Source organism: Xyrauchen texanus, chromosome 39 (assembly GCF_025860055.1).
Source record: "Xyrauchen texanus isolate HMW12.3.18 chromosome 39, RBS_HiC_50CHRs, whole genome shotgun sequence".
Classification (NCBI taxonomy): Eukaryota; Metazoa; Chordata; class Actinopteri; order Cypriniformes; family Catostomidae; genus Xyrauchen; species Xyrauchen texanus.
In genome coordinates this window covers 30438708-30465178 of record NC_068314.1, presented here as the reverse complement: position 1 = coordinate 30465178, position 26471 = coordinate 30438708, and the positions used below count along the sequence as shown (strand labels likewise).

General features: G+C 37.4%; 3 protein-coding genes across 7 annotated transcripts in view; all 3 read right to left on the bottom strand.

Moving 5' to 3' along the window:
* Positions 1-277: 277 nt before the first annotated feature.
* Positions 278-6143, bottom strand: LOC127633016 (NADH-cytochrome b5 reductase 3-like). The gene is made up of 9 exons (XM_052111876.1): positions 5999-6143; positions 5376-5522; positions 5199-5271; positions 2826-2932; positions 2597-2726; positions 2418-2501; positions 2245-2330; positions 1788-1887; positions 278-1676 (listed from the first exon to the last, which is right to left on the bottom strand). Exons 1-9 carry the CDS (start codon positions 6011-6013, stop codon positions 1504-1506), a joined length of 915 nt encoding a protein of 304 aa, XP_051967836.1. The 5' UTR covers positions 6014-6143; the 3' UTR covers positions 278-1503.
* Positions 6144-7087: 944 nt separating this feature from the next.
* Positions 7088-14869, bottom strand: LOC127632969 (aminopeptidase B-like). Of its 2 annotated transcripts, none has more exons than XM_052111819.1 (11): positions 14423-14869; positions 12672-12812; positions 11237-11388; positions 11005-11121; positions 10665-10900; positions 10206-10319; positions 8768-8880; positions 8523-8631; positions 8162-8386; positions 7615-7757; positions 7088-7504 (listed from the first exon to the last, which is right to left on the bottom strand). In XM_052111819.1, exons 1-11 carry the CDS (start codon positions 14798-14800, stop codon positions 7358-7360), a joined length of 1875 nt encoding a protein of 624 aa, XP_051967779.1. In that variant the 5' UTR covers positions 14801-14869; the 3' UTR covers positions 7088-7357. The 2 variants fall into 2 exon arrangements, with proteins under 2 accessions (XP_051967779.1, XP_051967780.1); XM_052111820.1 differs by having other exon boundaries at positions 12752-12812; positions 14423-14436.
* A 2392-nt stretch (positions 14870-17261) lies between these two features.
* The window catches only part of inavab (innate immunity activator b), a 31402-nt gene continuing 22192 nt past the window's right edge, over positions 17262-26471 (bottom strand). For all 4 annotated transcript variants that reach the window (XM_052110918.1, XM_052110917.1, XM_052110920.1 and 1 more), the window contains exons 6-10: positions 26390-26437; positions 24932-25238; positions 24469-24627; positions 21197-21950; positions 17262-17649 (exon numbers count right to left, since the gene is read on the bottom strand). In XM_052110918.1, coding sequence (XP_051966878.1) covers positions 17572-17649; positions 21197-21950; positions 24469-24627; positions 24932-25238; positions 26390-26437 — 1346 coding nt within the window. In that variant the 3' untranslated portion in view covers positions 17262-17571. The remainder of the gene's footprint in view (positions 17650-21196; positions 21951-24468; positions 24628-24931; positions 25239-26389; positions 26438-26471) is intronic.

Sequence of the window (26471 nt, the reverse complement as noted above, 5' to 3'; positions counted from 1 at the left end):
CCAAAAATGGGCCCAATTCACTTCCATTTTCAGGGCCTCACTGTAACTGATTTTTGCTTATATATATCTATATCTATAAAGGAGGGATGACTCTAAATAAAAATGTAAAATGTGATCAACATTATGCCACAAACTCTGTCGATTGAGCTTAAATTGTAGTGAACCCGGGATATTCCTGTAAACATTCTTATCTTTATTTATTAGTTAATAAAGCCTTAACTTTGTTGTAGCCTACTCACTGTAAAGTGTTACCCAAAAATCCAAAGATGGCAAGATGCAGATGCAAACTAGTTTAATAAGCATTTCTTTGTTTTTCCTCTTTAGTGCATTAGGTATAAAACAAGTTCTTTGCATTTGAAATTCAAGATAAATATCTGGAGTGCAGCATGCATACAAAAATACTCCAGTGACGGCAAATGCATAATAACATTGTACACACACAATTATTTATCCCAGTCAAGTGACGTAACAAATATAATATTCAGCAATAAATTCAGTGTCTTAATACACGTGCATTTTTAAGTGCATTAGATTGGGGCTATTTGTAGTATCAGCATATTATTCTGCGCTTTTAGAGCAGCCAAACCCAAGCCACAATGGTGAATATCAAGCCTCAGTGGAGGGCACACAGTCTCTGCATTGTATTAAGGACTTTAAATGTGATGGACCAATAACTATTGGACAGGCTAGCACTTTAAGTAATAGTTCACTCAGAAATAAAAAAATCTCTCATTATTCACTCACCCTGATGTCATTCCAGATGTGTAAAACTGTTCATCAGAACATAAATTAGGTTTTTAGAAGAAGATATAGCTCTGTCAGGTCCTTATAATGCAATTAAATGGGTGCCAGCACATTGAAGGTCCAAAAGTAACTTTTAGGCAGCTTAAAGTAATCCATACGACTCCAGTCGATCAATGAAAGTCTTCTGAAGCAAATCGATACCTTTGCGTAAAAAATAGATAATTCAAATATTGTTAACTTTTAAAAAGCACTTCCTGCCAGCAATTGATGCATCACTTAGGTGTCGCAAGCACGTCGGCGAGTTTATTTACAACAGAAGAACGAATGTCACGCGATAGTTCGGCTATTTCAAAAAGCATCAAAACCCTGGACCAAAGCGCCAATTTAAAGGTAAAAACATTTTACTTATCGACTTGAACCTTCAAACTGCTGGCACCCGTTTACTTGCATTATAAGGAACTGACAGAGGTCTATCTTCTTCTAAATATCGTTATTTGTGTTCTGCTGAAGAAAGACAGTCATACACATGTATTGAGCCTGAGATGGCATCAAGGTAAGTGAATAATGAGACAATTTTCATTTTTGGGTGAACTATTCCTTTAAGCAATCAATATAGATTATATAGCCTCCATAAAAAGGTTATGATCTACACAAGACCACATTTGTAATACCATATTTGCTTAAACATGAATATGTGATAATTTAGTGTTAGCATCTTTGGAGTCATTTGTGGACTGGGCCCTGAACATCAAGACATTTCTAATAGGCAAAGCGTTGGCTTTGCTGGTAATCCAGTTTGTCCAGGTTGGGATTACAGGCAAACTGGATCATGGGAGGTGGGCCGCACATCAGGATCATACACTCATCACTGGGTGGTGGCAGATGCTCCTGAATCATCTCAGCATTTATGAAGCCCTGGCTGTATTCCCAGTCTGCAGAAAAGCAAATACAGGTCATATGAACGCAGAGTAAATAGACCAAGCACTACCTCTGAATACAGCGGAGAAGTCATATAAGATAGATACTTGTAGGAGGCCTCGTACCTTCAGGTGCTCTGTCCACGGTAAACCAGAGTTTGAAGCGATCCGGATGCCTTGCCTGTATCTCCTCCAGATCATCCTTCAGCAGAATGTCCTTCTCAGTCTGGAAGACCAGAAAGAGAGCATCAGATACATTCCATACTTGCTAAACAGTTCAATTTGGCTGAACATAGTTTTCATGGAATGATCTGTATAATCAAACCATTTCATCACTGGACCATCAACTTAGTGACTCTTCTGGGAAAACTTTCCACTAAATATTGGAACATGGCTGTGGGGATTTGCTCTCATACAATACAGAGTTACTGCCTACAGTATGAAGAGCATTCCAATTTGGTCTCTTACAAGTCTCCATTTCCATACCATATAAGACAGCTGTCTATGTAGGCAGGAGAGAGTAACGCAGCTCACTAAGTTTTTGAAACATACCCATTGTGTATCTATCTAATGGGACACCAACCTGGTTGGCAAATAGCAGGCTGCAAGTAGTTGCATCACTTGGGTTCTTCATAATATCCCGGATCAGTTGCAACATAGGAGTGATGCCTACACGGAGGAGGACGAAGTTTTGAAGTGATCAGATTGTTACATAAGGCTTTATTATGAATAAGAATAAGGGGGGAGCCACAGTACCCGTTCCTCCAGCTATAAGACCTAATGTTCTGGCAGTCTTGATCTCAGCAGGGGCCTTCTTATCAGCCTGTATGGCAAACTGACCTGTTGGGTGGAGGTGCATGTGTAAGGTGTAGTCACTGTGCAAATACATACACTCACATTTGAATGTGCACCAATTATTCAGGTAAGAGTCAAACCTTGTCCCTTGTACTCCAGCAAACCTCCTGGTCCTCTGAAGTCGATCAAGTCTCCAATCCTCAAACTCTCCAGGTACTGGGACATCTTTCCTCCTTCAGGAAACTTTGGGTGCACATTCTTGAAATAAATCTGCAGAGTAACATATATCGAAATTCAGACGGTTCTATTCTAACACCTACTACCCCCAAAAGCTTTAAGAAGAAATGTAGGCATAGAGGGAAAGAGGACCTTAACAACTATGTCAACATATCCTTTGTCATCGTCGCTGGAAACTGGTGTGTAGGGACGCACAATCAAATTGTCATCAATCCTGGCGGAGAGATAAACATGCTTGCCTTCAGAGAGAAAGAGATGAAGAGAAAGGAGTACTTAACCTGAGGTTGTGCTACAAATAATTATTATCGGTCACTTTGATGGACTAGGTTGTACATTTCCCACCACACATTTTTATCCATCACTGCTTTAATTTTCAAAGTGTGAGTTTGGTGAAAACATCACAAAAATAAAAGTTTTATCCATCACTGCTTTAATTTTCAAAGTGTGAGTTTGGTGAAAACATCACAGAAATAAAAGTTTAAATCATTACATAACACATTACAAGAGTCCATGTAATCATTCAGTGAAATAATGTAACACTTGGTCAGTATTCCAGAATATTCCGGGTTCAAAACAAGGTATAGTTCTTCTACTCACCCTCATGCCATTCCAGATTTTTATGACTTTCTTCTGCAGAACACAAATGAAGATTTTTAGAAGAATATCTCTGCTCTGTCTGTCCACACAATGCAAGTGAATGGTGACCAAAACATTGAAGCTCCAATAAGCACTTAAAGACAGCATAAAGTAATCCATACAACTCCAGTGGTTTAATACATGTCTTCTAAAGCAATACAATCGGTTTTGGGTGAGAACGGACCAAAATATAATTCTTTTTTCTCTATCAATCTTGACATCAGCGGTCTCCTTGGTGATCAAGATTTCAAATTCAATAACTCTTTTTTTCTCTGTACATCTTGCCATTGCAGTCTCTAGGCACGGTCATGATTTCAAGCTCGATTACACTTCCTAATGCTTGACGCATGCACAGAGCGCAATATGGCACAAGGAAGAGTAATCGAGCATGAAATCATGATGTGCCTAGAGACTGCAATGGCAAGAGGTACAGAGGAAAATGTGTTATATTTTGGTCAGTTCTCACCCAAAACCGACAGGATTGCTTCTGAAGACATGGATTAAACCACTGGAGTCTTTATGTGCTTTTTGGAGAATTCAAATTTTTGGTAACCTTTCCCTTGCATTGTATGGACCTACAGAGCGGAGACATTTTTTCTAGAACTCTTTGCTTGTGTTCTGCAGACGAAAGAAAGTCATACACATCTGGGATGGCATGAGGGTGTGTAAATGATGAGAGAATTTGCATTTTTGGGTGAACTATCCCTTTAAGCTATATTAACAGAATTTGTGGCTGAATGCTGTTTACCATAAGAAAAAAAATAAAAATGTTGACATCCTTTATAGAAAATAAATAAATAAGTATTGAGGTTACAGTGAAGCACTTGAGAAACAATGAATGTGAAATGGAGCCAATTTTTGGATTGTTGAAGGCAGAAATGTCACATTTCAAATTTTATAAAATAACTTGCATTAATTCTTCTTTTAAGACGTGTGTATCATCTGAGCTGTTAAATTGTTTAAATAGTCTTTTTAGGGTTTAAAGCATAACGTCGTCATTGCAACAAAGTTGTAAAATTGGATATAACCTTACAATTAGTAAGCGACTTTATCACACTAAAATAATGTTAACATGTTTAATGATTACATCTTGTGGCTATACTTGTGAAACAGTGAGTGTTATAATGGTTACTGATTGGCCCCATTCACTTCCATTGTAAGTGTCTCACTGTAACAGATTTTTTTTTTTTGAAGAAAAGGAGGGACATGCTTAACTTGTATTGAACCCAGAATATTCCTTTAACGTGACATTCAATCTTTAAAAGTGTATGTGGTGGGCTCTGGGCTTTTTGTTTTATTTCTTATATATATATATATATATATATATATATATATATATATATAAATAACCCGCTTAATATACAAAGAGTATACCATGAATCATTCCATTGGACTACACTTGGAATCTCGTGTTTCTTTCCCCAAATCTTTACTCTCGTCTCTCTCCTAGTTAATACTTTTTAGGGGGTACATTAAAGTGTTCTTTTTCTCCCCTTCACGTCACTTCTAGCATCCTTTACCATAGGAATATCTCTAAAATAGGGAAAAGTAAAAGACCAGATTTTCATATAGGACAACATTTTTAATTATCCATCAATGTTTTTAAAATTCAGTAAATAATGGAAAATGTTTGCTCAACTTCACCATAAATAGCCCACTAATACACATCCCAGTCCATCCATCAAGACACAAAATGTCTGTAAATAATCTCAAATATGCAACTTTAAACATGCTTCTTTTAAAATAATACGCTCGTTTGTTCGTTAGCAGACTTCTTATTTGAAGCATACCAAACCCTGCAACCTTTACCATCACGTCACCACCGCACACTCACTAGTCAATACCAGGGAACTTGTAAAGATTGCTTACCAACTGGTAACCCCAAGACATGCTCAGGGCTTGGCAGGGCAAACCGAAATCTCCGGGTATCATGACTTATAATCTATGGCAAAAATATGAATGCATTTTTAATCATGGCATACAACATAATTTCAATTTCACAAATATAAATTGTAGCATGCGGAAAGAAAGTGATATGGCAAATACCTCTTTGTCTACAAGTCTCAATTTGTATTTTTCAGAGGGATTGATCAGGGTAATCTGTGGTTTCCTTTTCCTGCTAATAAAAAGATAACCCAGCACACCTGCTGTTGTGACCAGCACCACTCCAGCTGTCACAGCTAATGTAGTGGACTAGAATACACAGGTCGATGCACATGAACAAGGGTTAAGGGTCACATTAACCATTATAGAAGATATAGTGACAAATAGGGTAAAAGTGAAATAAACATTCACCAGTTGTGATTCACACTAGAAATGTCATTCAAAATGAAAAAAAGTTTGTCTGCTGTTTTAAATGCACAAATAAATTCCTACTCCCTAGAATTAACTCTGACGTTTCAACTTTGGTATTCTCTTTCCAAAGAAGTGTCTTGTGACTGCTGATTCAATTTCTTTCAGGACATTGGACTTTAATTCGATTGCATATGGCCGTATAGCATTTTGTCAAGCTTGTAAGTGACTGGTCAATATGCATTATGATGATAAACTAACAATGTTTTATGAAGCAAACTTGGTAGCATGCCAAAACAGTGCCTTTTGATAGAACATCTATCTAAATTATAGCAATTAAACTTTAGTGCACTTCTCCTACACCTTTAGTGACTTACCATAGCACAACCCATGACTGCTGATCTGCTCCAACAAGGATTTTGACTCCAGACGAATCTTCGTAACAATCAACAGACTAAACATACGTCGACACACCCATAGACATGCAGGCGGGGAGGTTTGTGTTCAAGAGCAACATCGCTGCACAATCTTTACGCATATTATTGACAGCGCTTCAGACACATTACATTCAGCGTTAGCCCATCCATATGTTTACACTATCTAATGTGTCTCAACAGCCTGAAGATCGTAATAAAGAGTAAGAAATAACAGTCCTCCCGATTTCTTTTTGTTCAGACAGTCAATATATCTCTTTTTAATCGGTCATTTCACGATTTATATTTCTATTAAGAAAAAATCAAATATAAATAATATAAATAAAAAAGTGTATCAATATGTGTATCAATTAATATGAATTTTATTCACAATAATAAAAAAAAGTGTATCAATATGTGTATCAATCAATATGAATTTATATTTATGTTAAATTTCCCTGCTAGGGAAAAAACTAAAACAAAACAATGCTGGTTGGCTGGTCTTAAAGGGATAGTTCACCCAAAAATGATCCATTTAATCACCCTCATGCAATCACAGATGTGTATGACATTCTTTCTTCTGCAGAACACAAATCATGATTTTTAGAAGAATATTTCAGTTCTGTAGGTCCATTCAATGCAAGTGAATGGGTGCCAAAATCTTGACGCTCCAAAAAGCACATAAAGGCATCAAAAAAGTAATCCATACGACTCCAGTGTTTTATGCGATATCTTCAGAAGTGATATGATAGGTGTGGGTGAGAAACAGATCAATATTTATGTCTTTTTTTGCTAGAAATTATTTTCCCTGCCCAGTAGGGGGCGGTATGTATAAAGAATGTGAATCACCAAAAACACATGAAGAAGAATTTTAAAGTGATCTGTTTCTCACCCATTATATCACTTCTGAAGACACTGATCCACTGGAATCTTATGGATTACTTTTATGCTGATTTTAGGAGCTTCAAAATATTGACACCTATTCATTCGCATCGTATGGACCTACAGAGCTGAGATATTCTTCTAAAAATCTTCACTTGAGTTCAGTAGATGAAAGAAAGTCATACACATCTGGGATGACATAAGGGGGAGTAAATGATGAGAGAATTACATTTTTTTGAGTGAACTATCTCTTTAACTGAGTTTTAGTCAATTAAAGCTTGTGTAGCTGTTCTTCCAGCAAAACTAGCTAAAAAGTGCTCAAAACCCCCATAAAAACAGCCAAATGACCAGCCTGACCGACCAGCTAAGACTTGTTTTAGGTGTTTTTTAATATTTTAAAGCCATTGCATACTCATATTTCTCCTGAATTGTCCAAATTCATTAAGCCATAATTTTTTTTACGTAATTGCGAACATTGATGTGAAGCTGATTAGAAGTGGCAGAAAATATGTCCATAGCCAGAGACTTAGTCTCCTCTGATCCACTCCAAAGGGCCCGATAAACAGGTAATGTGTACTTCTGTTTCCCCTGTATGCAAAACACGAATAACCAACTTGAATCCATCCCAGTACATCCAAGCAATCTATGTATTATTAGTCAGAAGAGCTGAATGAGCATAAATTAAAATACAGTCTGACCTGGCTGCTGAGAAAATTGCGAATATGTTGGTATCCTGGTTTATGCTGGTTCTTTGCAACAATCTGGGCCCAGCGTAATCTCAGCTCAGCGTTACTGGACTCAGTAATGAGTGAGTAAGACTGCTCCAGCTTCCTTATGTTACCTGTTAATATAAATGCTTAGTTATATGTATTATTTACAATTCACCTAAAAATAAAAGTTCAGTCATCAGTTAATTAACCTCAAGACGATCCAAACCCCTTTGCCTTTCTTTTCTTCCGTGGAACACAAAAGGAGATGTTAGGCAGAATGTTACTCTTAGTCACCATTCACTTTTGTTGAATGGAAAAAAGATGGAATGAGAGTGAATGGTGACTGGGGCATTTATCCTAACATTTCTTTCTGTGTTCCACCGAAGAAAGCAAGTCATAGGAGTTTGGAACAACGAGAGAGAGAGAGAGAGAGAGAGAGAGTAAATAATTGAATGACAGAATATTTATTTTTGAGTAACCCATCCCTTTAAATAATTTAAGATTAATACAAACACAAACAAGGAGTTTGTTGTACCATCAGGAAGGGGTGACATCTCAAGGATCTTGTCCAAGAAATACACAGTTTGGTAGGTCTTCCACGGTTTGATATCAGTTTGTTTGATAGAGTCTATGTCCAGGTTATTGTTAACCCACAGTTCAGCTAACTGCTCAGCTGGTTTCATCAGCTTCAGACCAGCAGAGAGGTCAGGGGAATATGGAGGCCAACCGGGCACATTGAGCCAGCTGTCAAAATCCAGACCTAAGAGTGCAACCACAAGAACAAACAAAAGCCTGTGACAAAAGACAAAAGCTATGCACAAAAGCCAGTCTGAGCAAACAGTTTCCTTTGTGATCTTATGACAAAGAAATGGTGTTTATGTTCTACTTTTTCACACCCTCAATTCTGTGGACATTCTTCTCTTTCAGGTCTGGGAAATACTCCAGGTAGAACTCCAAAGCATCCTCGGCCATCACACTGCAGAACTTGAACTTGTCCACATAAGCCTGGAAGAAACAATAGCATTTTTATTGCAAATGTAAAGTATCAGATGGATACTAAGTCAAAATCTATACTAAAATCTATACTAAGCAGCACATAAGAGAGATAATATTTGATTCTAAAGGCTTTTCTTTAAGTAACCTTAAGGAATGCATCAAAGTGGGCTTGATTTCCTGTGAGGTGTGCCAGGTAGGACACAAAGCAGTAGCCTTTCTCATAGGGCGTTTCATTATAGGTATCATCTGGATCAACACCTTTGTAAGAGATGGAGACAGTTGGTTAAGCTTCATTTAACGAACCAAATAGCTTTCAACTAGTTCACCCAAAAATGATAATTCTCTCATCATTTAATCACCCTTATGCTATCTTTATGACTTTCTTTCTCCTGCGGAACACAAACAAAGATATTTTGAAGGATGTGTGATTGTCCAGGGAAAGTCAATGGGGTTCAAAAAGCACCTAAAAGCAGCATAAAAGTAATCCATACGAATTGAGTGGTTTAATCCATGTCTTCTGAAAATGTACAATCCCTTTGGTTGAGAAACAGACCAAAATATCAGCCTTGGTGCAATTTTGAAACACGTGACACGTGCAGAGCGCTGTACACAAACCACAGTTGGGCTATTTTGAAAATGATGACACGAGTTGCGGGTTGAGTTTTTTCTGGGACACTTTTAAAATGTACTGTGGTTACTAAAAGGTTGATGATTCACACTATAAAATCAAAAGGGAGTGGTGGTGGTGTAGTGGGCTAAAGCACATAACTGTTAATCAGAAGGTCGCTGGTTTGTTCCCCACAGCCACCACCATTGTGTCCTTGAGCAAGGCACTTAACTCCAGGTTGCTTCAGGGGGATTGTCCCTGTAATAAGGGCTCTGTAAGTCGCTTTTGATAAAAGCATCTGCAAAATGCATAAATGTAAATGTAAAATGCAATGTCTTATTGATGTATAATGATACAGAGATTGAGTACCTGGCAACTGTGTGCAGCATCCAGAGAATAAACGCCTTGAAGTCTGCACAGTGCTCCAATTTGGCTGTGTCAAGATTAATAGCGAATAAGGACTTAAATTCAGGTCTGTTTCTCACCCAAAGTGATCATATCACTTCAGAAGACATGGATTAAACCACTCAAGTCGTATGGATTAATTTTATCCTGCCTTTACGTACTTTGTGGAGCTTGAACATTTTGGAGCCCATTGACTTGCATTGTAGAGACAATCATACATTATACATCCTTCAAAATATATTTGTTTGCGTTAGTCAGAAGTAAGAAAGTCATACAAAAAGAAGTAACAAAGTCAGAGTTTGAGATGGCATGAGGGTGAATAAATGATGAGAGAATTACTTTTGGGTGAACTATACCTTTATATAAATTTCCAGGACTTTCCAGGTCTGAAAATTATGATTTTAAAATTCCCTGATATTTCAAGGCTTTCAGTGACCATTGGAATCCAGTACTTGGAAACCTAGCATCTTTATTATCTATAAACAGAGATTACTAACATGAACGTATACATTATACAATACATTGAATATTGCATGTAAAACAAAATATATCAAAAAGTAGTAGGGGCTACCTGGTTCAATCTTAACACGTAGTTTGTTGAGAGGATGGTCCTCTCCAGTGTTGTCCATGTGCTGACGCAAAAGGGCTTTACCAGTCGCTGCCTCCAGACATGTGTAAGCATCCCCTGAGGATAGCATGAGGTGACACTAATTAAACATGACGTGTGTCATTTTTATAATTTTAAAATTCGACACAGCAATTTTGGCTCATCCTATGGTGTGAGTTTGAAGTGGTACTCTCAGTACTACCAATGGTAGATAGGTGGAGTTCCTTGAAATTTGTTTGATAACAAGCATTAATTTTGCATATCTGATTGGTGATGCTCGTGGCACAAAAATGACACACTTCAGCTTTAATAAACTTCAAAAAGTAATTTGCCTCCAATCATATGAGTGTCAACACTGTCCAACACCATCAACTCTTTATCGATGAATTACTTCAATTCAGGGTCAAATAATGAATAGCATACCATAAAGCTCTTTGCAAACCCTGCGTTGAGCGTACATTGTGAAGCCCTCGTTGAGCCAGAAATCCCCCCAGGTGGCGTTGGTAACAAGGTTTCCAAACCAGCTGTGGCAGATCTCGTGTACAATAACGTCAGCAAGAGAGCGATCCCCGGCCAGCAGACAGGGTGTGACAAAAGTCAGACAGGGGTTCTCCATCCCACCAAAAGGGAACGATGGAGGCATGAAGAGCACATCATACCTTCACAAACAGGATTTTCATTTTTGGGTGAAGTATACCTTTAAGTCACTTCGTTAAAATTCAGATCCTAATATCAGAATGAAGTTCAAACAGGGGTGTCGTACCGTCCCCAAACATAGGGTCCAAACAGTTTCTCTCCCACAGACAGGAACTCCTCAATCACATTATCAAACTCCTGCTTGGCTGCCTGCAGTAAACAGGGCTCAGTCCAAACACGTGTTCTGAAAATGCAAGTCAACCACAAATTATTAGAAGTGCTGTAAGCATTTTTGTAGTTGTTTTGAAATAGCATGCAGAAAATCAGTGACTATGTCTGGTAAAATTATACATTCTTACCTTGGCCCCACCTCAGCAGACTGCAAGTCCCCTACTGCCAGTGCTACCAGGTACGCCGGAATGGGATGCTCCATAGTGAACAGGAAAGTGTTGTCTGCCTTTCTGTGCACCCATTTACTAGCGCTCATAACTGCTGTGAAGCCAACAGGCACCTGAGAAGAAGAGTGAGAGCCACTAAAATTATGAGCTACCTTGTCAGTGAGATAGCTCAAAGTTCAATGATATGATTGAAATAGACCCCAAGTCTTATCTTTAAGGCAGGCGTAAACACCAAATTTGATCATTCTTGTCTGATGAGTCTGATGAGTATGTAAAGTGTCAATCTTTTTCTGAAGCTAGATTTATGATACCATTTTTGTCAGATTTTTAAAGACTTTGAAATCCAATCTTGAAGATTGTTGTTGAGATTTCAGTATTTCGCTATTCAAGTAGAGGGAAGCTCTACTTAACTGCATAAGGCCTCCTTAGAAAATAGCTACACGGGGTGTGGGGGATGAGAGTCGTACATTATTACAAGTAAAGCGCTACTTGATTTTTCAGGGTTAGGTTAAGGGATTGGGTTGGGTTATAGTTTCTCCGACCAACCAGCTAGCACTTACCTGATGAATATTATTGAATCGTCCAATGGCTTTATTCATTTATATAAGTAACTCTTCCCCTACCATCCTACATTTCGGAAATTCGCGCCTGGGGCCGTTACTAAGAAGGCCGCACAGGAACCAGACTTGCCTTGAATGGAATTTCCTTAATATCCAAAAAATACGTTAGATTTCACAAGTAAAATGGGCTGAGAATACCATTTCATTTTTACTTTAAATTAAAGTGTTGAAGGAATATCGACTCAACCTCTCTTTAAAAGAAAAAAGAAAAGAAGCAAATCTCGAGGTTAGAGAGGCACTCACAACAGAAGTGAATGTGGCCAATTTTTGGAGAGTTTAAAGGGAGAAAAGGAAAGCTCATCATTTTATAAAAGAACTTACATGAATCCTTCTGTTAAAATTAGTTTTATTTGAGCTGTAAACTTTTTATATGGTCATTTTTGGGTTTATAAATATACCTCGTCATGGCAACAACATAGTAAAATTGGATATAACTTTACACAGAAAAGATTAGTAACTGATTTTATCACACTAAAAGCATGTTAACACTCATATTGTTTACGTCTTGTGGCTATACTTTTGAAAAAGTGAGCATTTTACCGTTTTAGAATTGGCCCCATTCACATCCATTGAACGTGCCTCACAGTAACCCAGATTTTTGCTTTTTTCAAAGAAAATGAGGAAAGAGTCTAAATACATTTTTTGTGGTAATCACCACAGATGCTGTTGGTTGAGCTAAACATGTTAATGCCAGAATTTTTCTTTAAGAACAGGCAGTCTGTAAACTCGTATTCCCATTATATCCAAAATATATTTCACTGGTCCAATGGCCTCACCTTAACTGCAGCAGAGTAGCTACTCTTGACTGCTGGGGAATCAAAGCAAGGGAAGAAGGAACGGTTCAGCACAGCCTGACCTTGAGTATAAACATAAGGCTTCATCTTTCCCGCAGTCTGCTCTGGTTCCAGCCAACACACCTATGAAAGGATACATGCATTTGGTGAGACGGGCTGATGTTACCTGCACAACTGCAGAGTAAGTGCTCTTTGTTATGGGCATATGGAAGCCAGCAAACAGGCTGCAAGTTCAGCACAGGAAACCCAGATGTATACAAGAATGGCAGTCTATTCTCAGCTGCCTGTATTGGGTCCAGCCATGACATAGATACTACAGATATGTCCTGGCATAAGTGTATATGTATACATGCATGCATGCTTATGCATGTAAATTAAATGGATTTTCATTATTTGTATTAATCTGAAGACTTCACTGCAAGGAGAACAGCATTAAGAAAGAGAAACAAGGGGCCTGGGTAGCTCAGCGAGTATTGACGCTGACTACCACCCCTGGAGTCGCGAGTTCAAATCCAGGGTGTGCTGAGTGACTCCAGCCAGGTCTTCTATGCAACCAAATTGGCCCGGTTGCTAGGGAGGATAGAGTCACCTCCCTGTGGTCGAGATTAGGGTTCTCGCTCTCAATGGGGCACATGGTGATTTGTGCGTGGATCGTGGAGAGTAACATGAGCCTCCCGTGCTGTGAGTCTCAGCAGTGTCACGCACAACGAGCCACGTGATAAGATGCGTGGACTGACTGTCTCAGAAGTGGAGACAACCGAGACTTGTCCTCCACCACCCAGATTGAGGTGAGTAACCGCACCACCATGAGGACCTACTAAGTAGTGGGAATTGGGCATTTCAAATTGGGGCGAAAATGAAAAAATAATAATAAAAAAAGAAAAAGAAACAAAAGCATTCATCCATGTAGGTCTCATGACAAGGGTCAATATTTTAGTTTCAGTTCTGCATGCGGGGATGGGTAGTAAACAAACTATAACCAGGGTTTGGAGGGTTACTTTTGAAATGTAATCCACTACAGATTACAGAATACATGCTGTAAATTGTAACTTGTAATGTATTTTGTTAGATTACTCAAGGTAAGTAACATATTCTAAATACTTTGGATTACTTCTTCAGCACTGGTAGATTTGTTTCACTTGTTTTGACTATAAAAACTCTGCCAGTACAGTAAGATAAAATACACATGTTAAAAATACAATATTGCGAAGTAATCTCTCCAGTAATCAAAATACTTTTTGAATGTAACTGTATTCTAAATACCAATGATTTAAATTGTAACTGTCATGGAATACAGTTACTAATATTTTGTATTTTAAATACGTAATCCCATTACATGTATTCTGTTACTCCCCAACCCTGACTATAACATATATCCATAAGCTTTTCTCTTATAAAAACATATTTTAGGTTAAAATACATATATGGGTGTTTATGTATTTTTTAATCACCTCTTTGTCTTCACTAATTCGTTTTAAAATGATCTTCAGTGTGACAATTATCTTTTGAACTAAATTTTCAAACATTCCATGTAATCTCTGAATTAATAGAAGTCAGAACAAAAAACTGCATGCATAATAATTCCAAAAGAATTTCCGTTTAAACTAGTTTTAGAGGAGTATAGCATGCCACAATGCAACTTATTTCATAGCAACTACTCTCCTATTGAAATGACCATAGTGCCAGAAAATACATATATGGAAATATGAACACAAACTTAAATGATTGTTTACCCCTGGTCCATCAGAAGCTGTATATTTGATTGCAAGTTGAAATTTGTCATCCGAGTTGACAGGTGTAGGAAACTTCACTACCAATGTGGCACCATAACTTGTGAAAACCCGAATGAGAAATTCTGCTCTGGTCCAGTCTTGTGCATTACGACTGAACGACACTCCTTGCAGCGACAGAGTTGGATGAATATCTAGCTGCAGTTCACTTCGACTATCCTGAATGCATTGCAACTGTATTGTCTCGGTGCCTGATATGATTTTCTGCCCAAAATCCACTATAAGATCCAGATGAAAATGCTCTATTTTAAAATGACGGAAACTAGAGGAGGTAGCAACGTCTTCGGCTTTGTCTGAATACAGCACAAAGGATTTGTCCATTGTTATACTGGGGAAAAATATATATATATATAATACAAAAGAGCTGACGGGTTTACAGCAACACCGGTACACGGCCCTCAGTCGGGAATGACAAGTAAACTGGATTATAAACCCTGGAAGTTTGATCGTAACGGTATGTGGATGGGACTCATTACACACATTCACTGCGTAATTTCAGCGCAGTGTTGTTGGTGGCGATAAAGAGAGGCGCGAAGACAAGTGAAGTTAATCTAAACCTTTCATATTTTTTTGGTTTAATTATTGCTTACCGTTACGTTATTTCATACAAAAATCACATTAAATCAAACGAAACAGGCTGTATTTTGGGCGGCGGCAAATGTGACAAGCTAGCTAATCATATTCATAGACAAGCTAATCATATTCATAGGCAGAAATTGCGGGGGCTCGGGGGTTCAGGACCCCCCCTATCTGAGGGTTGTCCCCCCTAAAATATCATTAAAATATGTGTATTGTAAATAATATAATGATATATTCTTAAAATAATTGTTTAAGAAATAAAATAATACAAATGCAAACGGGGCAACAACAAAAAAACCCCTTGGTGTCCCCTTCAAAAATTGCTCTTGAGAATTGTTATGTTTATTGTCCCCCCCCAACATTTTGATGAAATTTTTGCTCCTGATCATATTGTTTCTTTTGATAAAAAAAAAAAAAAGTTCTTCCTCAAGGCGGCGAGCGGGGAAGTCTTCAATCAAGCTGCAAAGTCTCGTCAATTTTGGGACCTGACCCACAGTTCCAATTATCTTTTAACATTTCAATAATTTCTTCTTCTTTTTTTTTTGGACACTATTTATGTAAAACAGGCAACATTCCTCAATTATTTGCACACATGTACGCCCCTACATTTGTAATATCTAATTGTTTTGCATAGTTTATTGGATTAAAATGTTTATAAAAATAAAACACACACACAGGTGGCCAAATGAGTGGAATAATGTACAGATTTTGCACTTATGGAAAGAATTTGGTACTTTTATTCACCAAAGTGGCATTCAACTGATCACAATGTATAGTCGGGACATTAATAATGTGAGAAATTACTATTACAATGTTCAGAACTTCTTAAACTTCAAAGAGTTCTCAACAAAAAATCCTCCATGTGCAGCAATGACAGCTTTGCAGATCTTTGGTATTCTAGCTGTTAGTTTGTCCAGATACTCGTGTGATATTTCACCCACACTTCCTGTAGCACTTGCCATAGATGTGACTTTCTTGTCTGGCACTTCTCACGCACCTTACAGTCTGGCTGATCCCACAAAAGCTCAATGGGGTTAAGATCCGTAACACTCTTTTCCAATTATCTGTTGTCCAATGTCTGTGTTTCTTTGCACACTCTAACCTTTTCTTCTTGTCCTTCTGTTTCAAAAGTGGCTTCTTCTTTGTAATTCTTCCCATAAGACCTGCACTCCTGAGTCTTCTCTTTACTGTTGTTCATGAAACTGGTGTTGAGCGGGTAGAATTCAATGAAGCTGTCAGCGGAGGACATGTGAGGCGTCTATTTCTCAAACTAGAGACTCTGATGTACTTATCCTCTTGTTTAAGTTGTACATCTGGCCTTCCACATCTCTTTCTGTCCTTATCTTTGAAGAGTGTAGTGTACACCTTTGTATGAAATCTTCAGTTCTGTGGCATTTTCAAGCATTGTATAACCTTCATTCCTCAAAACAATGACTGACTGACGAGTTTCTAGAGAAAGCTGTTTCTTTTTTGCCATTTTTGACCTAATATCGACATTAAGACATGCCAGTCTATTGCATACTGTGGCAACTCAAAATCAAACACAAAGACAATGTTAAGCTTCATTTAACAAACCAAATAGCTTTCAACTGTGTTTGATATAATGGCAAGTGACTTTCTAGTACCAAATTAGCAATTTAGCCTGATTACTGAAGGATAAAGTGTTGGAGTGGTGGCAGCTGGAAATGGGGCCTGTCTAGATTTAATAAAAAATTTATTTTTCAAATAGTGATTGTGCTGGTTTACACATCAGTAATGTTCTGACTGTACAGTTGAATGCCACTTTGGTGAATTAAAGTACCAATTTCCTTCCGAAAAAACAAAATCTGTACATTATTCCAAACTTTTGGCCGCCATATAACACATTTTAAGAGGGACACTGTGATCATGTCACCAAAATCACTATGAGGTGGTTTAGTTTACATTTAAAAAATCTTGATGTTTTATTACACTAATGATTATCCATCCATCCATCCATCCATCGTCAACCGCTTATCCTGTGTACAGGGTCGCGGGGGGCTGGAGCCTATCCCAGCTAACATTGGGCGAAAGGCGGGGGACACCCTGGACAGGTCGCCAGTCCATCGCAGGGCCACACTAATGATTATTTCCCATTTAAAGATTTCTTTATAAATGAGAACTATAAGAATAGTTAATCCACTGTAGTACAATTAATAAGTCAGAATGAAGAATAATTGCACATGTATAACTTTATTTATTTAGCTCAGTATCCACATACACTAAAGGAACATAACAAATTTGTAACAAATTAGATTTATTTCATCATCGTTTGTCCATAAGTTCATCTATAAAACATTAAAAAAACATTGTCTTTCACAGTAAAACTCTGTCATTTTATATTTTTGGACAAAGCATTTAAAATGGTGTCAAAAAAAGCTTGAAATCTCTCTAAATGTTGTTTGATGTTAAAAATCTCAAGTCCATCAGCTCAATAAATTATTGAATAAATAGGACTCTTTTCAGAAGCGCGTCCATGGTTTAAGGACAGGTGTTTACACCTGGCTGGCAATCTCAGCATCATCCTCGTACATCCTGTCTGGAGTCCTCAGAATGACCTGTTTCTGAGATACCTGCAGGAGCAAAGCAAAAAGAAAAGAGGTCAGTGCACCTTAATGGAGAAATCTGTTTGCATTAGTTTCACACTTGAGCTCTCCTTATTCTTGACTGTGTGTAGTCTTAATAGTAACCACAAACAGGGAGTGACTGCGCTGTAGTGTTGACTGAAGTTTTGCCTTAAATCCAACTAGGGTTACACAACAGCTGGGTATTAAATCGTGAAGCTAACATCATATTATTCCAGCCAAACAGGGCACTGATTGAATGTTTCAGATTGCATGTACAGAATTTGCTCCATTCTGTTCCCATATTTCCACATGTAGAGATAACATTCCACTCTGTTAGAGCATTGATTCACAGGAGAAAATGGCTCAAACTGTTATTCGTAAGGCTCAAAGTTTAAATATTAAGACTACTTTGAGTAGTAGTCTTCAAAACCGCCCCAGCTGCCTCTTTGTTTGAAACACATGACTCTGTAAATCATTACAGAGAACTGAAACACAATATCGGATTGAAACCAATGTGTGTCTCAGGTTTTCTTAAGAGTATCATTTAGTAACGAGGATTAAAGATCATTATCAATGTTTTAACACCTTTGAATTTAAAACAGCCTGTAAAAATGGTCACACAAGCCCATTGTAATACATGTCATGTCTATGTTTGTCATTACTTGCTGTGAATAACTCCAGATGCTGTTTTTCTGTCAATACCTCAGGAAAACACTGTTCCCTCTTTGAACGAGCGCTATGACTGAAAGGGTGAACACTGTCTGTTTGCTGGTGTATTTTAGCATTTCTGCGCGTCAAGATGAGCGGAAGAAACTTCGAAGCTTACCTGATTCATTAATATTCATGTTATATACATTTTATGATCACTAGTTTAAAAAATAAATCTTCAGAATCGATATTTTTATGTGAGGATCGATATTCTTGATACCACATCAGTATCTGCCCATCCCAGTTGAAATGGTACTTTTTAGATTGCTGTGATTGCTGTTCAGTTTCTGAACGAGTGGATGTGGATCATTGTGAGTGTTCCTCATTTTACTTGTGTATTGAAGGCATTTGCACACTCAAATTAATTCAACAGAATTAATTTTTTTCAATCATTTGTTAGGTGGACTTGTCGGTGCACGTGCGCTGCATTCTCCAGGTGTTCGATTGAACATTTTTGACTGTAAATTATATGACTCTCATGAGAAAAATAACATTTGCACCTGCCTTCTTGTTTAAGAAAAAAAAAAAAAAAACAGTTTGGGTTAGGGTTCAAAAGTAACTCAAAAGCAGTCTTCAGAATTCAGTATTATGTGTTTGTAACTTACACATTTTATGATAACTTTAAGTAGTTCATAGATACTTCTCTACTTTGGAGTAATACTCCAATTAGGAATGGATTAAAGTGAACATTATTTTGGTCTTTAGGAATTACCCCTCTGACATATTAACATTGAACTCTTCCGTGGTTTGATGAGTGACACCATATTATTCAGTATGCTCAGGTGTGCTGGTGTATTCCTGCCACCTGATACACTATTAAATCTAATAAAAAACAAAAAAACATGACACTTATCGGTTTCACTTGGGAACATGCCGACTATTAAAATGTTGCAAGAGGAGATTTCTAAAGTTCCAAAGCAAAAGTGAATTGGCCAAACAATTTATCAGGTGTTCACAGTGGAAATAAAGGAGCTAATAGGCTGGGCCACTATCACTGTTTCCGTCCTCCCAATCTGCCTTTTGTCCCTGAGCAATGAAATGCTCACCTAGATATCAAGTTCACACGCTTTTATAGCAACCTTAAGCTTGAATGAAAAAAGACAAAACAGCAGATCAGCTTTGACAGTGAATTTTCCCACTAGAGTGTTGTGTTAATGGGAAACTTCATGGCTGTGTGTGTTATGGGAAAAGGCTTTGAATGATCACCTGTGTGTGTACATAACAGGGATGGGCAATATTGAATACCTGTAATTTTGTAGTTGAGTACTCTAACCCAAAAAATTAGTAATTGATTACTTGTAAATAAAAATGCATGTTTGTCTATGGTTTGTAAAAAAAAGTTTTTTATATCAATAAAAATATTACAACAAAAACATTTGCACCCAGAACTTACACAGAAACCAATACTGATGGCATTAGAGTAACGCACATAAATAAACTCTTGAGTCTACATAAAGGCTGTCACATTTTTATAGTTTCACATGTTTTTATTCAGAAAAAAAATCAAGCTTTTTGGAAAACACACTTCGGTGATCAGGGTTACTGAAACTCTCACCAAATCCCTGATCACCGGCAGAGTGTGTTTTCCAAAAAGCTTGATTTTTTTAAGCATTGACTACGGCAGACAAATACATAAAGGAAAACCAATTTGCGATATTTGAGTAGAATTTTAAATAGTTGACTAGTTAGTGCAGAATGAATGATTAATTAATTGTGCACATCCCTAGTCAATAATAGTAAACAAAGTAAGCACATAATCCATCTGATCAAGTTTTTGTTGCATTTACTGCATAGTGCCCTAATGTCTCCAGGCAGCTGTAAAAGTATGCAAAAAACGGCAATAAACTATAGTGGGTAAAACGGTGTCATCTTCTGTAGAAGCAAAAGCAAAAGAGAATCCACTACTGTTTTTCAATTAGGAAAAAAATAGAAAGAGATGGACTTAGTGAACTTAGAAATGTACTGTCACTCCCTCAGCAGCTGTATTCAAAACCCCATTACAGCTTTGGTGATTATCTTTTTTTTTTTTAAATTAATGCCATAGTAGTAACACAAGCTGTAATGATTTAAAAGTGAATTTATTTAAAGTTGCACTAGTAGCATTTGTGTGTGTGTGTGTGTGTGTGTCATATTGGACCTACAGTGACACCTAGTGGTGTGGATGCAGTATCATTCAATATCAATATTTTTCAGGCACCGATGCCGTTGTAGAAATTCACTTTTCACAATCAGCCATGATTAATTTAATCACTGAATGAAATTGTCCAATAACAGGGTTGTTACTGAGATTAAGCGAGTAGTATTCGGCTGGTCATGTGATTCTAATATGGCAGGGGACCCTCTTCATGTAGATTTAAACAGTTTTAATGGGAGTTGCCATGATTTTATACAAACGTTTCAAAATTACAGTTAATTTCTTTAGGAGTTAAACTGTAGGAGCAAAATTACTGAGTGCTCCTTTAAAAAACTCTTACAATAAAAATATGCTAGATTTACAGTACATTATGATCTGTGAACGGTTTGCTAAAGTGCCACTCCCTAATAAAATTCCAATTAAAAGCTCTTTCATAACTAAAAACACACCTATGTCTAGTAGTGATCTCACTTTAACACAGCCGAGCATCAAGGAAACTTGCATGATTCCTCAGACAGGCCTGGGCAGTGCGTATCTGATGTTACTGGAAATTCCTCACCAACAGATTGATACATGACAGTGAGGCCATACAGAGGTATTCTATTTCATAAAGTGCCACGGTAGTTGCATATTTGAAGTATTTTTCCCTCTCTTTGCAGGTCAATACATTTCCCACCCATTTATGAGTGACAGCGAGGAACGACTGTTTACCTGCTGTTCCTGGAACTTGTGGTGCTGGGAAAGGGCAAGCGGCGACTCTCGTCCTGGCGCATTTCGGATGCGCAGCGTGCCCTGCCTGTTTCGGTCCAGCGATTGTGGTCGGGGCGGTCGAAGTTGGCTGCGCTGGTGCCACGATTTGAGCTCCTCGGACACTACCTGGCGAGGTAGGCCTCTACTCGGGTGGTGAGGAGGATAGTCCCTTAGTGAAGGGGCTCGTGACAGTCTTACATGGGCAGGTAAAATCCTGCAACTTCGCTGCTGGGGAGGCAAAGCCTCATTATAGCAGTTCTCATGGTGGCCATTGGAATAGGTGGAGGAAGGGGCCAGGTGGCTCATATACAACCTTCCCGTGTCCATATCTAAAGGATGGCCCCATCCATTCTCTACGTACCCCCTGGAAAAACTAGGTGAGGACTGGTGCTGGGTGTTTTTGTAGAAGCTGGTAGGGGAATATCGCTGTGGTACGTGGTTGTCAGCGAGGCTGGTGTATTGGTATCCGTACTGGGATTGGTAGGGCCACGGCAGTTCCCCAGGGTGCTCCTGGCAGGGTGAGCTGGCGTATGATTGGACTGAGTGCTCAGAGTTGCTGTCCTCAGAGCTGGAGTAGTATATTGGGTTTCCTACAGTTAATCTCATAGGCGAGTATTCTAGTGATGACAGAGCAAGGTCTGTTAACCGTCTCCTGGGACCCCTGGAGCGGCCACGCTCCCGAGCTGGATCATAAGGGGGCTCAGTGTTGGGAACTCTGTCAAAGTAAAAAATTATAGGTTTGTTAATGAATTTGTCAAGATTTGAGACAAGCACATTATCCACAATTTGCAAATATTGGTAATCTAAAGCAGTGTTTTCCAGCCCTGGTAACGCTATACATTTTGAGTGTCCTCCTAATTAACTGATCAGCCAATGGATCCTTTTCACAGAAAAGCGACGACATAGCTGTGTAAATCTAGCAAACTCTCTTATGTTTTTAAAATTCTTAATTATTTAATGTATTTAGAACATTACTATTTTTCTTATAATCCTCTGGCATTCATTTGAAAAATTACTAGTCAGCACTGCTGTGATGGGGTTTCAAATCAAGCTGCAAAGGGAGTGATGGTAAATTTAAGGAATCTCTCTTCTCACTACTTTTTTTTTTAAACCTCTTCAGGAACATCGTGGAAACGTAATTTATTTATTTATTTTTTGCCTTTGGAGCAGATGGAATTGCACAAACACTGTAAATCGCCAAAATTACTAATGAAATTATGGACAAAAATGTTGGTAAGCATTTTTTTTCCAAAAATAACAAAGACAAGACTAAAAATACGCATAAAAATATTGTTGACGAAAATATGAAGAGAATAAATAATACTGCAAAATAGTAACACTGCACTAATCCTGTTTATTTATTTATTTACTTATCTTTTATAAAGTTAGAAAAATCTAGAAAGATTCAAATAATTCAGTCATAACATGTTGGAGATTTCACCTCTTGAGCTGCGTGAGCTGAACACATGCATATTGAGCTTAACTAAAGGGCTAATTACCTCACTCAAACACATCAGGCTAATCAGCTATATAAAACATGAACCTAATATTTCAACTTACATCTGCACAGACAATGAAGTGAATGAACAGGCAAACTTAGACTAAGTTATGCCATAGTCAGAGTAAAAAAAACACGCTACACATCACGCAATATCATAAACTGTGTTAACGTGAGGAATTCACAACACAGTAACTTCTAAAAGTAAGGATGCACATATTCAATACCTGGATTAGTATCGGCTCCGATACTGAAGCTATTAGACGGATCGGGTATTGGTCTGACGAGCCCGATCCAAATACGGTACTGTGTATTAGTCATGTTCGTTACTGTCAAGCTCCAAAAATGACATAAAAGAACCATTAAAACACCATTTGAGTAGTTCATATGACTTGTGCATTTTATTCAAAGCCACTTTAAGACGTGCGATAGCTCTGTGAATCACAAAAGGCTATGTTTATAAGTATATATATAAAATGCCTGCGCAGCTCCAGCGGGTTAGTGAATGGCGCTGCTCTGTTTACACACACACACTCGTGGCTAATTTTAGACCATGCGGTGCGCAATATTTAAGCGCTACTGACGAACAACATATCAGATGTAGATGCTCAATAGTTCAGTTCACTTATAATATGTATTTAGAATGGCACCGGAGGTGCATTTGACCAGAATTTGAATAAGAAGCAAATTGAACTACTGTGAACTTGCCTACAAATAGACACACATACAGGACTTCCTGGAGAGTTTGGATGGAATGTCAAAATAAAAGCATGAGGGTTTAAAAGTTAAAGGTGCACGATTGAGATATATTACTATTATACTATATTATTATTATTATTATTATCATTTGTTTACAAATCCTTTGAATCCCTCCCTGAATCCTTTAAAGTCCAGATACAAGTTGAAAAGATTTTGCAAAAAAAAAAGAAAACGGCTTATTTTCTACTGATACTGGAATTACTGTTAATTTTGCTGCTACATTATCCAGTAGACTAGTTAACAATAAAGTTTTTCTTAATAATTTATACATTTATATTGAATTAATGTGTAGGTAGAGGTTTGTGTTTCTTTACATATTAAAGAGCACATCCAATTAGTTCCACACAATAATGTAAAGATATTCTAAACCACTAACACTGGTATCGGATCGGCCGATACTTAGATTTTCGATATCGGAATCGGATCGGAGAGAAAAAGTGGTATTGGTGCATCCCTAAAAGGTAGCTAATACTTCAGTAAATTCAATATTTCCTATTATATCAAGAGCTTAGGTTTTCAGGACAGTTCTGTCATGTTGTTTAATTTGACATATTCAACAAATTAATCTTTAATTTAAGTTTGACACATGATTAAATAATTGTTTTCTACATCTTTCAAAATATTGAATATTAAGTTAAAGTTTGGTCTGTTTTTTCTTTTGTTATTTTGTACATAATCGTCAACTATAATGTAAGTTTTGTCGAAAAAAAAAATATAAGCCATTATAGTCTAAAGACTAAACTAATTAAAAACACTGTGCATAACTAATATTTGCTGTGATCTCCCATTCAAGCCCAGTTAAGCCCAGTATAGTTTACTGTTCCAAATCCGGAATGTGAAAAGCATCCATTTGTAGATTCCGAGACCTGAAATGGGTGTCTCCGGGAACAGGGGTGGGAAAAGCATGTAACTACTGAAGATAAAATATGCTGTGGATTCTATCCATAACAGGTGTGTGAGTGAATTGCAAGCAGACCTGAGGGATTGTCCTTTGCGCAGGTGCATTTCTGGAGTGGAAGGTGCACTGCAGGATTGCATGTATCTCAGGGCTGTATGGGTGGGTATCTGCAGTGGTATCTCTGCCTCCGCAAGACAAACTTCCAGAGGAGGTAAGGTGGGAGTAACAGCAGGACTACTGATTTGAGGAAAAATAAAAACAGTTGCTTTCACATTTATGATGACACAATAACAGAAACTGCACAGCTGTCTCGTTTCCTCATGGCATAATCTACAGATAATTAAACTTGCTCTATCAATCAACTTGACATTTGCCTCAAAGGCCATTACAGAGGAGGGGGTGTGGTTTTACCCAACCAAAAAATGACTAAGTGCTGTCTTAATGACCAAGTGCTGTCTTAAGGTTATGCCTTACATGCTTTTGACATGATATATGTGCTTTGCACTGTAAAATATTCAAAGAACAAAAAAGATAAGCATACCTGGATTTGGTGCTACTAGAGTGAGATCTTTTCTTTTTCTGATAAGGCTGGTCCAGACTCGACTCCTTCCATGGAGAGTTTTGAATGGGGGCAGGGTCATGCTCTGGGATTGGACTCTGGCAGGGGTTTAAGCTCTCTAGGGATTTTGTGGGGGTTTGGCGGGAAATGGACTCAGGGGACCTGTAAGAGGGGCCTGTGGGTGTTTGAGGAGGCGGATGAGATGAGATGCCCACGGATGGAGGGTGAGGGTCTACGGCATGAGCAGGAGGCTCTGAAGAAAGCTGGGAAGACTGACTCGTTAGCTCCTCTGAAACATGGATGAGAAAGAGACTAATTATTTAATAGTACATATAGTTGTAAATAGTTGACAAATAACATGGACTAAAACATGGACAAAATGTCACCATTGAGATTTTAGGTTGAGATTTATAAATACATTGGAGACCATTAATCTAATTTAGTACAGTTTTATTTTTCAAAGCAAATTCAATTATCAGAATAATAATTTGAATGAAATGTTGAATTTAAATATTGACATACATTTCTTAAAATTAGCTATGTACCCTTTTTACTTTAATGACAGAATGAACTAAAGCTGACATGAGCTCCACAAGTTTGTGCAAAAACTAATGATCCATGTTATCCACCATGTTTTGAGAATTTGAGTTAATCTAGTCAATGTAATACATTTCTTTATTTGACTGCTATGAAATAGTACATAATTCTTCTTATTTCTTATCCCAGATTTTTATTCTTTTTTTTATTTTTTACCCACATTATTTACAGGGGAAAGAGTTGATATTTTTAGATGCTATGACTGGTGCTATCAGATTTAGATTTTTTTTTAATAATATTTTTGTCATTACAAGTTTATTTAAAATGTCCTGCAGTGTGACAAATGCATTTTTTAAAGTACAAATATTTCATATAGCCTTTTACTTAGTATGCAATCAAAAAACTAAATAATTAGAAACGAATTAGGAAATGCTGTTTAAAATAGTGGTAACATTTTACGATAAGGTTCCATTCGTAGTTTAACATTAGTAAATGCACTATGTATCATGAACAAACAATGAACAATATATTTTTACAGTATTTATTTATCTTTTTTAATGCTAGCTAATAAAAATACAATTGTTCATTGTTAGTTCATGTTAGTTCATAGTGTATTAACTAATGTTAATTAATACAACTTTTGATTTTAACAGTTTATTAGTAAATGTTGAAATTAACATTAACCGATATTAATAAATGCTGTAAACGTATTGCTCATTGTTAGTTTGTGATAACTAGGTTTGTTAACTTATGTTACTTATTGTAAAGTGTTACCAAAATAGTTTTAGATGACAACACAGGGCGTTGCTTTCACTGCTCAACATGTCTTGTAATCAACCCACATTCATTTCAGATACTGCAATCTTTAAAACAAAAGTCAGCACAAATATGGTTTTCACTTACCTTCATCGAGCACTGCCGAGTCGGATAATGAGATATCGTCTGAAGTACCTTGATCCAAAAACACAGATAAACATAAGAACAT